The 15,144-nt window shown below is 59.9% G+C and overlaps 1 protein-coding gene across 1 annotated transcript; it reads right to left on the reverse strand.

Moving 5' to 3' along the window:
• Positions 1-389: 389 nt before the first annotated feature.
• NPTXR (neuronal pentraxin receptor) lies at positions 390-11,365 on the reverse strand. The gene is made up of 5 exons (XM_074826676.1): positions 10,509-11,365; positions 3,425-3,647; positions 3,037-3,281; positions 2,532-2,711; positions 390-2,112 (listed from the first exon to the last, which is right to left on the reverse strand). The coding sequence occupies exons 1-5, from the start codon at positions 11,094-11,096 to the stop codon at positions 1,888-1,890; spliced, it is 1,461 nt and encodes a 486-aa protein (XP_074682777.1). The 5' UTR covers positions 11,097-11,365; the 3' UTR covers positions 390-1,887.
• Between the last annotated feature and the right edge of the window lie 3,779 nt (positions 11,366-15,144).

The raw sequence follows: 15,144 nt of genomic DNA on the forward strand, positions 1-15,144 counted from the left end.
CAGTTAGATTTATACCCGATATGAGCTCTTTGCCATCTCGGTCTGACCTGAAGGTCGTGATTTCCCACTGGTTTCTGCTTCCCTGTTGTTGGGATGGGGGTTCCTCCTCTGTGGAGAGGTGCTTCCCCCAACCCCCCGGCAGCAGCCTGTACCCCATGCTGCTCCATGACTGGGTAGATGAGAGGTGGCCAAATTGTGACACCACCACCTACCCTGGGGCAACAATACCCAGACCCTTGCGATGATATTTCTGTAATGCCAGCTATGCAGCTGCGGGCCCGGTCATCTCCCTCCAGGGACGCCACCCTGAGCATCCCGGGGAAGGACACCTCGGCTTGGGCTGGCTGGTCCCCTCTGCCCCCGCAGCGACCTCACACTCCATGGGAGGCTTGAACAGAAAACATCACGTTTATTGTTCACGATCAGCTTTACAAAAGAAATGTCCCAACACGGGCGCACTTCAGGGGCCCCTTTCACGAACGTGCATTAGAGAAAGCGCGTGAGCGAGCGAGGAAGAGGGGGCAGCTCGGCTGGGTGCAGGAAGGTCACAGTGTTTCCCACTTGGCACAAGGGCTGCACCCCGTCCCCGCTGCATCCCCCCCCCGGCAGGCTGAGCTGCCCGCTGCCAGCGGGGACCCTGCCGGGGGGCGATGCTGGATGGCGGGGCTGTCCCCTCTGCCTGCTTCGCTTTCCCTGGGCGTGGGGGCAGCTGTCACCGAAAGCGCAAAGTGGGACTTGGGGTAGGGGGAGCACTGGAAGCTGGACATCGCATTGAGCAACCATGAGACCCCCGAAATAACCCTCCCCACCCCAGACACACACACACACTCTCACGGTTTGAGACGTTGGTGACCACGTGGTGTGGAAACAGCGTATTTTCAGGCACTCCACAGGGAAAATACCAGCCCACCCCATCGCCCTCCCAGTTCCAGGGCCAGCGGTGGCCCCATCCCTGGCCGGGAGCAGCTGAAAGCAGGGGACCCAGGTGGAGGCAAGGGCAGCAACCCAATGCAGCACCCAAAAGGCCGGGAGATGGACAGCAGGGCTCCTCTGACCACCACCATCCTCTGTCTCCTTTTTTCTTACTTTTGCTGCCTTCAACAGCAGTGCTGCACTCTCTCCCCCTCGGCCAGGGATGGGGGAGGTGCTTTCCCTTTCCCCGCTTCCCTCAGTGGCCAACTGACCCCGCAGCATGGGGGGGTGGGGTGGACACTGTGCTTCCCTCTGCCTCAAAAGCCTGACTCCCCTCAGGCAGCCGCCCTGCCTGAACAGGCAGTGGAGGCAGGGGAAGGGGCGTGGGGGGGACCACTGCCCTGCCGACCCTCCACCATCCTCCCTTGGCCTCCCTGGGCCACACTTGAAAAACCAGGGCAGGAGGAGAAGAGGGGATGGGACTGGAGGAGAAGATGCTCCTGGCCAAGCCTTTGGGCTCATTTGGAGTACGGGCTTACAAAACTATGTAGCAGGGCACTAGAAATAAATAAGGAAAGGGGATGTGCTTGGGGGGTGCCTGCACGCTGGCATCCCACCAAGGCTGGACCATGCTCGAGGTGGATGGAGGTTTCCTTCCCAGTCCCTGTTGGGGCTGACAAGGTGGGGATCCTCGCCATACCAGAGACGCCTGTGGGTATGGCAAGGTCCTTCTGAACAGAAGCAGGGCAAGGTGAGACCCAGGGGCAGGTGTGCTGGGAGGGCGGACAAGCCACACCACCAGCATGGGGGCAAGAGGGAGGCTGCCAGGTGCCGCCCCTCCCTCCCAGGATGCCAGCAAGGGGTGCTCGAGCATCACCCTGGCAAGGCTCGGCAGTCTGGGAGGGGAAAAAGGGGCTCCCTGCTTTCAGGGCTGCCACTGGGCTCCTCGGTGCTGGGGAGGGGGCAAGGAGCCGCTCATGCCTTCCTCCCTTCCTCACAGGCAGCGAAGCCCCCCTTGCTGGCGCCCCCAAAGACCTCCACCGCCTGGTCGTCCCACTGGATCACGTTGCCTTGGAGGTGGGAAGTGCAGTTGGCCAAGCCCAGGATCTCTGCCGGCGCCAGCATGTGGTCCCACACGCTGAACTGCGCCAGCTCCCCAACAAAGGCCTGTGTGGCGTCAAAGCGGCCGCCCAGTGTGTCCTAGGAAAGAGCAAGAGAGGTGATGGGGCAGGGATGGGGACAGGAGAAGGAACATGCATCCAGTGGGCAAACAGAGCAAGGGGGAGAGGGAGAAGTTTTGGGAGAAGTGGAGCGAGATGCCCGAAGGCAAGGAGGGGAGAGGATGGACCTGTGGGGCAGATGCAAGAAGACAAGGTGGGGAGTGAATGGGGGACAGAGGGTTGGAGATAGGTAAGAGGAGAAGATGATGAGCGCACGTGGCCTACCGGGAAGTCAGATTAGCAGGCAGGAGAGTCTTCACCCAAGCTGCCAGTGTGCCGTGCTGAGTGGTCCTGCCCGTGCCACCCCTTACCCTCGCCCCATTTGGGGGCTACCCCCCCAAACGCCTTCACACCAGAGTGATGCGAACCAGCAGCTCTCAGTGTCGGGCTGGCACATACCTGCTCCTGGCCCAGGATAATGACACCCTGGGGCTTGATGGCATGCCAGGAGGCCAGGTTCTCGCCGGCGCCCCGCTGCTCGCCATCCTGGTATGCAGACCACTTGCCGTCCCGGGTGGTCCACGCCACGCAGACATGGTGCCAGGCCTTGTCCTTCAGGCTCAGCGGCAGCTGGGCGACCTTCATGAGACGAGCAAGAGCCCAGCACTCGGTGGGACTGCTGGGGGACCCTGCTGTCCCCCCAGCCCCTTGTAGAGCAAGCGGCGCACACCCACAGTGGTGGCACCCCAAATTCTACAGCATCCTGATGTGCTGCTTCTCCCTCTCAAAATCCATGCCGGTGAGCCATCCTCACAATGCTCCTCATCCTCCTGCCTTGCCCCTCCACCCCGGGCCCCTTCCTCCCAGCTCCCCCACACCGGTACCCCCAGGAGCATCATTTCCCATGGGGGTTGAAGCAGGGGAGATAAGAGCACAGCTTCCCTCCCTTGGTCCCAAAGCTGACCTTGTCATTGATGAGCAGCTCCAGGGGGTTGGTGCCCCACTCCAGCAGCACGATCTCATTAGCTTGGCTTGGGACAGAGTAGGAGAAAGGGGTGCCGAGCCCTGCCAGGGCCTTGGACTTCAGCCACATGCAGATGGTGAAGGCATAGAGCTCTGGCAGGCTCTTCTTCATGCGGGCATACATGTAGTTGTTCTGCACTGGGATGGTCACCTTGAAGGCGTCGGGAGGGCTATAGCCCGGTGGTCCTGCATGCCGAGGATGGTGAGGAGAGAGAAGGGTCAGCATCCATCATTGGGATGAGGGTGGCCTGTCCTGGGGCAATCCTGGAGATGGACCTTGGGGTAGGGACCCCCCTGCACCACTTCCATCCCCATTGGGCAGGACTCACCGTGCTCCAGCTCCGTCACCCGGTTCTGGAGGAAGTTCAGCTCCTTCTCGATGTCGTGCTGCTGCTGGCTGCGGTCGGTGTTGGCAGCCTGGCGCTCCTTCTGCAGGGTCAGGATCTTGGAGAGAAGCTGCTCCTCCAGCTGCTCCATCTTGGTGTGGAGGGCGTCACGGGTGAGTGCTGGGGTGGTGGGCACTGAGCCGTTGGTGCGGGCTGGCAGCTCCTGCTGCACTCAGCATCAGCCACAACAGGGGAAGAAAGGAGAGAGAAAAGAGAAAATTCGCACGCTGTCACCATAAGAGGTTAAATAAGGACATGCCCAGCCTGCACCACTGTGGGGAGTGCTGAAACTACAACCCCACATCCGCAGGCAGGTCTTCTCTAAGAGCCTCCAGATGACTTTGTACCTCCCCTCTCAGAGCCCCCATTGAGTTTGTTACTGTGAAATGAAGCTTGTCTGCTCTTAATGACTTTCTGCTGCTTCAGAGACAGAGCAAGGATGGGACGCTCGGACACTCAGGTCATCCCTTGGCTCTGCTCCCATGCGCAGCTTCCCATGAGAAGGGACCAACGTAGGAAGGAGCTCGGACCTCCACCCCCACCACTCGTGAGACTGCCTGACCACAGCCGCCACGGTAACATCACATAATGGGGCTGTAATCCTCTTAGCCCAGCTCAGCCGGCACACAGGGGTGCGTGCATGCATGCCAGGTTGAGCAGGTAGCTCTCCATATGTGTAAGCCAGCCTCTCCTAGGCCATCGCATCCCACAGAGAAGTGGAGCCAGTGGCCAGGCCATTGTATCTCTGGTCCTCAAGACATGACCCATCACTTGGCTGCATTGAGCGTGTCTTGTCCCATCAGGTTTGAAACCCAGACCAAAACTCTTCCCTTGGCTGATCCAAAACCTGGCACCTGGCGAAGATGCTCCCAGCTGCTACTCTACACCCTGCAAAGATCCCAGATTCCACCTCACTGGGAGACCCCATCCCAGCTGGAAGAAAACCAGGCTGTAAGGGAGAAGGTGGCCCTTTGCCACGCTCCTGGGGTTTCTCCATAAATAGCAGCCCTCACCCTTCCCCACGTCCTTGGGGCATTAGGCTCTTTGCCATGGGCTTGGAAAGATGGTCACCACCTTCTCTGTGCTGCCAGACCTTCCTTTGGTCTGGCAGAGGCCAAAGCAGGGGCCACCATGGCTGCTCCAGCACTGAGAGGTGTCTGCATGGCTGCTTCAGCCCTGGACATTCACATGGCTTGTGCTGGTGGGACACATGGTGATCCCATTCCTGCTGATCTGGATAGGCTCCCCCCAGCCTCAGAGCTGGCCTGGAGGAGGTCACCATGCTCATCTATGGTTGTGGCTTCCAGCTTTTTCTTCTTCCCTATATCCCACTTTTCCAGGATGGACAGGACCTGATGATCATGCACACAAAGATGAAGGGGGGGAATGCCTGCCATTGTCACCCCCAATCTTTGCTGTCCATCGTGAACAACAAAGGGGAGGGGAAGGCCAGAGAAAAGCTGTGGTTGGCTGGGCAGGATGTAACCTTGGTGGATAGGAACAGCAGGGAAAAGGTAGCAGGGAGAGGGAAAGTTAAAAGATGGTGTTGGTGTGAGCACAAACAGCCCTGCATGGGACAGCAACACACTCAGGCTGCAAAGAAGAGGGAGGCTGTGATGCCCCGGGGTCTGGAAGAGCCTCCAGTGGGGTCTGCTGGGGCAAACCCACAGGTTTTGTGAAGAAAACCAACACAGAGCACCAAAACCCACCAAGGAAATAGAGGTTGTGTAGGGCACATCTGCCACCCCTGACCAAAGGCCAGCTCTCACTGCTGGCTTGCTCTGGCAGCACTGGGGTTGCTCTCACCGAGAACAAAACCTCTCTGGGAAGGTAAAAGCACCTGGCAAATGACATCCTGTCTTTGGTCTCCGTAAAACAGGGAGAGATTGGCCAACGGGGAAGGGGCTTTAGCCCTTTTTCAGGGTGGGGGGCACGTCTTGGGGACCCACTAGTGCAGCCGGCTGAAAGGCAGGGTAGGGGTGGCAGGAGGGAAGGAGAGGCGAGTGGAAAGGTTAATTCTCATCTTCCCAGGGCTGCGTGTGCTCGTATCCAAGTGGAGCTGGCTGTGTTGGTGGGGGAAACACAGGTGGGATGGGGATGGCTTTGCCTCTTTGTCCACATCCTGTGGGCTCTAGGAGCTTTTCTCATCCCATCAAGCCGCCTGGCTGTGGTGGAGGCTGGCACGCTCCTGTCTGCCTCACGCTTTGATTGCTCGAGCTGCGGGTTTGGAGCCTACGTTCCTACTTTCATGCATGGCTCCATCTGTTAATGACGAAAAAAGAAAAGGCTGGGAGCTTTTGTCACTCTTGCTAGCCCCTGATAGCCTGCCCTACATTATTCAATAGTGATTGAGTGGTTTTTTTTCCTCCCCCTTCCTCCTGCTTTTCTCCCTGCTGCTATTTTCTTCCCCCTGTAACTTTTCTCCCTATGGCTTTTTAATTTCTCTGGCTTCGAAGCATCTCCTCCTGATGCTCCCCTCCACGCACACACACACGCTGTCTCTCCCCTTTTGCTCAGTTCCTTCCCCCTTCCTGAGTTTTTCCCCCTCCATCTCTCTCTCCATCTCTCCCCAGACCCGGCAGTCAGGGCGCTGACAGTCAGACCCATGTGGCCACCTGAACCATTGCTGACGCCATGTTCCTCCTGGCGAGGGATGCAGCTGGTACCCTCATCCGGCAGAGTTTGGGGGCCACCCCATCATCCCAGGAGCATCCCAGCAGACACCATCCTCATGCCCGCAGCCAGACCACAGCTGGACAGGAGACTGGACCTCCCCATCCCACCCCCCACAGCGGGGATGGGCCAGGTGATCCCCTCAGTGCGGGGCTGGGCTGCATCCCCTAACCATCCTCCTCATCAGCAAGCTGCTGCTCAAGCATCTTTCTCCCAAATCAAATTATTTGCAAAATTATTAATGCTAGATGTGCAGCTGTTATCTACCGGTGACCTTTGGGGAGGGGAGATGGAGGTGGGGGGAAAGCGCCTTCTCCCTGGCTGTTCGGCAGGCTTTCCATCTGCCTCCATGCAGGCAGCAGGGGAGTGGGCAGCGGGTGCGGGGGAGGCTTGCTCGACACGTTTTGGCCACCAGAGTCGGCAAAAAAGATTGAAAGATGCCAGGTAATATTAATCACGCTAAATGTCAGCAGCTGGCGGGGGGGTGGGGAGGGGGAGGCAGGGGCAGGGGGCTACACGTTGGTGTGTGCTCACTCAGGCTGTAGCCCTCGGTCGGCAAATGCACTTTGATTTATGTAAGGAGATCAGAGCTCATTTACTAATGCACCAGCAAATCTGGGCCCCGCCGCTCCCCCTCAGCTGCCGGCACGCGAGTGCCCACCTTAGCTGCTGAGATGGGGAGGGCAGGACTGTGGGATGATGCCTGCGGGATGATGTCCCAGCACATCCCAGGGATCACGATGCCAAGCTGGGTGTGTGCACACAGTGGCTCCATCCCCTTCCTCAGACCCACGAGTCCTCCCCGCATTGACCGCGGCCTCCCAGCCTGCCCACAGCCCATCCATGGCTGCTGCCGTGGGATGCTCACTGCCATGGGATGGCACACCCACCACACCAGGTTTTTTTGGATCCTGCCACCTTTTTGGACCCAAGCAGGAGCTCAGCAGTCATTAAACTCCAGGAGGAACTGCTCGGGGTGGGGGGCGAGCAGGGATGCCTCAGCCTTTCCCTCCTCCTCCTTGCAAGAGGAGAGCTTACTGCTGATCCCATCCCCCTCAAACCTCGCTCGGGGCCTGGGGCTGTCATGATTTGGGGCTCTCCATCCCCAATCTGCCGGAGATGGAAGCAGGAGGGAGGCAGCCAGCTTGCTCCCATTCCCGTGCCCATACCTGAGGGTTTCCTGTCAGCAGCCGGGTCGTGAGCCACAATGGCTCAGCCAGCACAGCCAGATGCCAGCTGAGGAGCAAACAGGCTGTTATGATTCTGCTGGGGCCAGGTCCCCCATAGAGCCCATCAGGCTGTCCCCTCTCCTGCTCTGCTCCCCTCCAAGGGATGATGGGGAGGACAGGGACATCTGTACTCCGGCACAGCCCAGGCAGACAAGGCAATTACCTCCCCTCTCTGAAACCACTCCGTTTCCATTTGCAATAGTAATTAAAAGCGTGGAAAAGGAGCATCTGGGCCCCCCATCTCTGTGTGCCAAGATGCACCCGAGCATACGGATGTGAGCACGTGTGGAGAGCAGGGGGGGCCCCTCAAAACCAGGAGGAAAAAGCCCAGCCAGGCTGCTGCACACAAGGAAAGGGCGAGTGATGCCTTGGGGGGGCGTTAGGAGGAGGTGAGGGAAGATGTCCCTATGTGAACGCCACGCTGGTGCTCGCCTGTTCCCGCTGAAATGGCAGGGGGCAAAGAGCAAGCCCGTGGGGGTCCTTCCTCCAACCCCCTCCCCCCCCCCCGACAAACCCTGCTGCCACGCCACCAAAATTAAGAATCAAATGACTTAATAGTTTTTTTGGCACATCAATAAATCTTGTTATGCCTTACAGCTGGGGCCAGGAGCTCCCGGATTAGATCAGCGATCTTCCACCAGCCCCCTCCCTGCACTCCCAGCTCCGGAGCCTCCAGCAGTAATCCCTGCTGCCGGCAAACCCGCCGGGAGGTGCCCTGGGACGCAGACTTCTCAAGGGGGGCCCACAGCATTTTGTGTCATCCCTCTCCTGAGACTAAGCCACCCCGGGCTTTGCCAGGGTTTCCTCTTTCATTCCCTCCCGCCAGGTTTTGCAGAGCCTCTGGCACACTGCCTGTCCAGATCACCTTCTGGGGGGATCACTGCCTCCCTTTAGGAGAGCGGCTGGGGCTGGGGGTGCCCCCCATGCCGTGGGGTACCCCAGGAAGGTTCCCAGGGCTGACTGATGGAGCTGCATGGGATGGGAGATGCAAGCACCCTGGGGTGTCTGCTCGTACACAGGGAGGGGCAAAGGCAAGCTGGGGAGAGGAGCACAGGCAGCACTCGCCTCACCGCCAAGGTGTGACCCCAGGGCTTGGCTGGCCAGGCTGTGGCTGTCACCAGGCTGGCCCAGGTGGCACGTTATGGCAGGCTGGAGCCAGGGCAGCCAAAGTCCAGCACACCCACAACACGCTGCCCTATGTCCTGAGCCATCAGGGCTTGCTGAGCCGTGGGGTGCTGCGTCTCCCCTGCAGAGTACCCTTGGGACCCTCGGGTCCCCAGCAGCATGAAAGGGAACATTTTTGGCGATGCAACACCTGTCTTCCTCCTCACTATGTATGTGTGCGAGCCTTGACCCAGCATCGCTTCAAGCTCCCCAGGTGCACACAAGAGCCTGCTCCAGCCCTGGTGAGCTTCACCCTTCTCCACCTCAAACCTCCTGCGATCGCCAGAAACCCCAGGAGAGGGGCCAGGGCAGCTCACGGGTGATGCAGCCCCTTGGGGAAGGGGGAGAGTGTGACCAGAGAGCAGCTAAAGGCCCAATACTCCCCAAGGTTCAAACTGATGTGCTGGGCACTGTCCCTCCATGCATCGCCCGGTCCTCATGCTCACACAGGTATGTGTGTTTGGGGGCTTATTTTTTTCCCCCCTTTATTTCTGGGTGAGTGCATCCACTGTCTGCACATGCATTTCTTAGCCCAGTTGTGTGATCCTGCTTGTGGGAACCTGTTTGTTTGGGGTCACAGCAGGCTTTTGGAGTGGCTCCGTCCCTCACTTTGGCTGCATTGGACTCTGGGCATTGTGCTCAGCTGGGCTGCACGTCCCCCCTGTCCCCACATGTGCCTGGTGTGCCTCTGTGTGTGTTTTCATGTGTGTGTGTGTGCATTACCCTGGCAGCTGACCGGTGCTTCTGCCAGTCTCCAGCTCTTTCCCTTCACATGTGCACATGTTTATTTGCCTTTCCCTGTCTTTCTATACCTGTTCATATTTCCATCCATTACAAACTCTGTCTCATTTCTCAGCCCGTGACATTAGTGGCTCTGAATTTTCCACCCGTGGCCTGCTGCTACTGCACCCACATGGCTGTAGTGAGGGGGGCAGAAGGGGAAAGCTGGGGAGAGGGACCCCCTGGGGTGCTGCCTGACCCCGCTCCCAGCTCCCCACTCTGGGAAGGAGTGGAGGAGGAAACAGGGAACCAGATGGGGAGATAAGGAGCTTGAGGACTTCCAGGAGGCTCCTTGCAGGAGGCTCTGACTCCCAGCAGACCTCAGGGGACAACAGAACCTCCAGAAGAGATGGGACATCTGGAGCAAACCCCCCAGGGAAACCAGACAACTCCCCTCTGGCAGCTTTTGCGTGCCCAAACTATTGCCCCAGCCCTATCCTGCAAAGTCTGCCAAGGTCCGTGTGACTGCTAAGCCCACATCAGCCCAAATAAACCGACGCACAGGTGCGCTCTATGATGGGCCCCATCCCAGACCTCGCCGTACAGCCTTTGGTGCCACTGGCTTGCGGCTGGGCCAGGGCTGAGCCTGCTGGGCACACGCTGCATGGCTGCTACAGAGTGGAGACCAAGGGTCTGCATCCCCAGTGCCAACAGCCCGATGCCGCAGTGATGGGCACGGGGAGCGGCTCCAGCCGCCCCATTCTCTCTACAGCTCCTACGGACCATGTGGGGAAGGGGCACTGGGCTCACAGTGGGCGGCACCGTGCTTTACTATGTGAGAAGTCTCATTCGTAACTGCGATGGCATCGGATGGGATTTACCTGTCTGCTGAAGGGCAGGATCTGATCCCGAGCGGACGACCTGCTCTGGTGGAGGCCTTGGTGGGTGCTACAGGGCGAGCAAGGTGCCCGATCTTGGTGCAGACCGGGGGAAAGCAGGGCAGCCCTGGCCCCTTGGGACCACCCAGTACGGAGGGATGAGAGGGGGGCTGAGGGTGAGCCCCTTGTCCCTGGGCAGAGACCTCAGGGAAGAGCAAGGACAAGGACAACCTTCCTGCATCCTCATGAGGGGGACAAGCTGGTTTGGGGTGTGTGTGGCTGCAGGCCCGGGGAAGGGCATGTGTGGGAGCATCCCCCCGGGACCATCCTCCCCGCCCCGACCCCCGGGAGCATCCCTCGCACCTCTATCCGGTCGATGCGGTCCTGGAGGGCGCGGACGGCCTCCTCCAGCTCCCGCACAGCGGGCGGCTCGGCGGGGGGGTGGCCCATGGTGCCGGGGCGCGGGGCGGCGCGGAGCCCGGCGGCGGCGGCGGGGGGCGCGGCGGCGGGGGTTCGCAGGCCGCCCTCGCAGCGGCTGAGCTTGCCGGTGAGCTCCCGGATGGTCTCCTGGTCCATGCGGATCCGCTCCTTCTGCTCCAGCGCCGTGCGGCGGAGCTGAGCCGCCGCGCTCCGCAGCGCCAGCAGCTCCTCGGGGCCGGGGCCGGTGGCGGGGCCGGTACCGGGGCCGGTGGCCGGGCACTCGGCGCTCAGCGGCGTGCAGACGAAGCGGCTGAAGAGCGGCGGCGGCGGCGGCCCCCCCGGCAGGCGCGGCCCGGCGCTGGCCAGAGCCTCGGCGGGGCCGTGCAGCGCTCCCAGCCCCTTGTCGGCGGCGGGCAGGAGGGCGGCGGCGGCCGAGTCATTGTCGGCGGCGGGGACGGCGGCGGGAGCGGCGGTACCGGCCGGGTGGACGCTGGCGATGATGCAGATGATGGCCCCCAGGAAAGCCAGCATGCCCGCCGCCAGCAGCACCGCCAGAAACTTCAGGGTGGCAGCGGCGTGGGGGGCCCGAGCCCGCGGACAGCGAGAAAACAAAGCGGGAGGAGATGGACGGACGGACGGGGGGACGGACAGACGGCGCGGAGGGAGCCGGCAGGAAAGGACGGTACCGGCAGCAGCACCGGCGCCGGGCCCCGGCGCACCGCGCTTATATCTGCCGGGCGGCGCCGCCCGCACCGCGCCGCCCCCGCCGCCGCCCCCGGTACCGGCCCCGGCCCCGGCTCGGCCGTGCAGCCCCGCCCGGACCGGCCCCTCCTAGGGACCCCCCCCACACCCCGAGCATCCCTCCCCGAGCTGCAAGTGCGAGGGGCCCGGGCGGTGGGAGGTGAGCGGGCAAAGGGTGCTAGGGATGGGGAGGAGCGAACGGGGAGGAGGGGGCACCCCCCGGGGGCAGCCGGGGACGGGAGCAGCCTGGGCTCGGGGTGGCTGAAATCAGCCCGGCGGGAGCCTCTAGCGAGAGGATGCTCCTCCGGGCCAGCCCAAGGGAGGATTTTCCCCTGGGAGATGCTTAGGCTGGAAGGAAAGGGCCCCTCGTTACGCTGAGGGTCAACACCTTGCAATCGGGTGTCCTCTGGGAGGGTGTTTTGGGCCGCTGGCGGGCCTCATGCTTCTTGCCTTTCTCCTAAAAATTAAACTAGCCACCTTCCAGCTCTTGGAAATGCCTCCTCCGGGAGGGTGGCGGGGCAGCTGTCCTGCTCTCCCACCCCAGGCACGACTGTTGAAGAGACCAGCTATGGGATGCCTTGCCCTCTGCCTTGCATGCCCATGACATCCATTTGGGAGGTAAAAACCTACATTTAATCTTCCCCTACCATTGCTTTATCCCAAACTACTCGTAAAGAAGGTACTTCAGACACCTGCTTTCTCCTTGCTCCCACAGTGCGCTCGCCCATCCGACACAAATCATGCCATGTCCTCTCCCCTCCCCAGGCACACCAGGGCCTCGGCTACGCAGCCCAGCCGAGCAAAGAGGAGCAGTGGAAGGAAAGCAAACAAAATCGATTTTAAGCTCTGCTCAGCGATGGCAGGAAATCCTTCCTAGCTGTCAGGGAAGCAGCAGCATGTGTGTTTAAAACAACTCCAGCACTGGATATGAAACACCGGTAAAGATTACATCTTCTCCCCCCCAGGCACGTTTTGAATGGATAGCAAGGGAGCCAGAGCTACAAAGTCTCCTCAAATTTGGCTTCATGTGAGCAAGGAGCGAGATGCTGCCAGCCAGGCATAGTCATCCTCTCCCCCCATAGAGTGCATTGCACTCCAGCCCCCCCAGAATACTCACCATGGAGCCAGCAAGAGGCCTGCTCAGCTCATGGTGCTGAGAGGTTGCGGGGAGGAAGGGAGGAAGTTTGATGGGGTGTTTTAAGGAGGAGGAGAGATGAAGAGAAAAAATCAGGGGAGGGCGAGAAGGTGGATGTGGAGAAAGCTCAGTGACACGCATCTGGCCCCAGCAGCGAGGCCAGCGAGCGCTCCAGGCAGGTGAGTGCTTGATGCGCTGAGACGAGTTGGCACTGGTGCAGGATGCAAAGAAAATGGAAGCTTGCACCCCGCGGTACAAAGGGAAGCCTCTGACCTGCCCCTTCCTAGCGGTGGCAGGGGATTTCAGCCCCCTGCGGCAGCCCCTGCCTGCAGCCTGCCCGCCCCTGTCAGTGGCCAGGCAGGAGTGGATTCAAAACAAACCCAAGTGGGTGCTGGACCAGCCCACCCTACCCCACTGTGTGCAGATCAGGATGGGAGGGGTGTCCATTACCTGGAACTCTGAAAAAAATGCCATACACCCCTATGAGGCTTTTTGCGACCCAAGCTGGGGGAAGCGATGCTGTGCTGGGGGCTTTGCATTGACCTGGCCATCCAGATTTTATTGCCAAAGGCCACAGGATCACGGTGGCAAGGTTTATCCCTCCGGCTGACACCGCTGTGACAGTGAGTGGGGTGGGTGAGCCCCTCCACACCAGCCCCCACCACTCACCCATGCTGGGAGTGGAGGAGTTGGGTGTCACAGCAGGGCAAGGCTCATCGCTCACGAGGTCCCAACCTCTCCCTCTCCCTCAGCAGGGACCCCAACTTTCTCCTGGAGACAAAGAGGCAGCAAAAATAGCTTTTCACAGGGGGGTGATGACTCAGACTGGTGAGTAGCCAGAACAGCCTCCCTGTCCCATGAATAACGATTCAAAGATATTCGGTGGGCAGCCAGCTCCATGAGGACATGGTGATGCCAAAACCCTGCCCTCCTGCGGGTGACAGGGTGGGGGAGGCGATGAGGGGGCTTTGGGGAGCCCGGTTTTGAACAGAATTGGCAACAGAAGCTGGTTTTAATAAGAGCTCATGGATTCAGCCCACAGGGACGGGGAGCGAGCGATTAAGGGATTTTCTTCCATCTAATTAATGCCCAAACAGTGTCTCGGGCTGGCTGCTGTCCCCAGGGGGCGGCTGCGGGCAGGGCAAGACGGGCTAAGAGGCCACCCTGCCGTGGTCCCCGGGTGAGAGGGACATCTGAGATGGGCTGCTGGCTTGAGGGGAAGCACACCCCTTCCTGTGAGCCAGGTGGATGCACTGCCCCCCATCCAAGCCTCTCTGTGGAAACAAGACAACCTCTTGCCGGCTGGGGGAAAACCTTATCCTTTCGTGATGCTCAGGCCAGTGGTGGGGATGAGGAAAGGAAAGAGCCCTTTCCCAGGGGAGGGTAACCCAGGGTCTCTGGGGCAGGGAATGTCCGCCCTGGCACTATCACCCAACTTGCAGGCACACCCAGGGCCACCCAAATGGGCAAAAGGGCTCCTCCGCAGCTGCCACACCATGAACCCAGCTCCACCTTCTCCTTAGACCAGGAGCTTTCAGTCCATCTCACTTGGGGATCTGCAAGCTCCACGCAGCGCGTAAATCCTGCCTTCTTTCATTTCCACATCTCATGGTGCCACAGACACAGCTTGTGTCACCTCACTCTGGTTACAGGGTCTGCCTGCACCAGCACACTCACACATGACATCGTTGGATGTGTCCGGTCAAGGCCAGTGTCTGCCTCTCCAGCTCCAGAAAGCACGGGTCAGAGGTGGCTTCATTTGCTGTACTTGGGTCCGGTCAAAAGCCTGCTCACCTCTCAGCAAAGCCAGGGTGCAGGGGTGAGGGAGAGAGTGCCAGCCCCACAGGCATCTTGGGACACAGCGGAGGCAAGGTGAGCATGATGGCAAAACACTAGTAGCCCAACACCTTGGCCTGCTTCAGTGGGCAGCGTTCTCTGCTCCCGGCCAGCCAAGACACTGCTGGAGGGGGGTCTCCTGCAGCTTGCTGAGCCTCGGACACGGGAGAAGCATCACAGGGACCCCCAGCCTTGGCTGACCAAACTGTGACTCTCCCCTAGTCCAGCGCAACCTCTCGCCCTCAAGGTGAGCCCTGGATCACCTTACCCAAGGGCAGCCCTGAGGCTGTTTTGGTTGGAGACAGCTCGATGGTGACACCCCGCAGCCATGCCCAGCCACTACCCTTTCCCAGCACTCAGTACTGACTTCCCCCCTCTTCACCCGAAACCCATCTGCTTTCCCCATCACATCTCCCACCAATAGCACTTCCCCACCTGAAATTTTGCTGTAAGCTTTTTTTTTTTTTTTTTGGTATGTTTCTATGGGCAAGAGACTAATGGAGTGAATTTGGGGCTCTGATTACACACATTAGGAGTATTTTTCACTCTATTTCTTAGATGAGCATGCCATAAAGTGCACTTAGGCACACATGTTGGTGTTAGGAAAAGCCTAAAGCATTTTTCAGCCAATGAGTGCTAGGTTGTGCTCGGATTTAATTCCATTTTTTAAAAGAAAAGGATGCAGGAGACCCATGGGAGGTTCTCCAAAGCACTTTGGGAAGGCCCAACTGTAGCAAGTGGAACCTGAACACACTTCACAACAGTTCTCCCCCTTCCCTCAGCATTACCGAAGTCTCCCTTGTCCTTTGTCAGAGCTTCTCTGTGCCCAGAAAGGTCTGAAGACCCAAACCAGAACTGACCCACGGT

Source organism: Strix aluco, chromosome 5 (genome assembly GCF_031877795.1).
Source record: "Strix aluco isolate bStrAlu1 chromosome 5, bStrAlu1.hap1, whole genome shotgun sequence".
Taxonomy (NCBI): domain Eukaryota; kingdom Metazoa; phylum Chordata; class Aves; order Strigiformes; family Strigidae; genus Strix; species Strix aluco.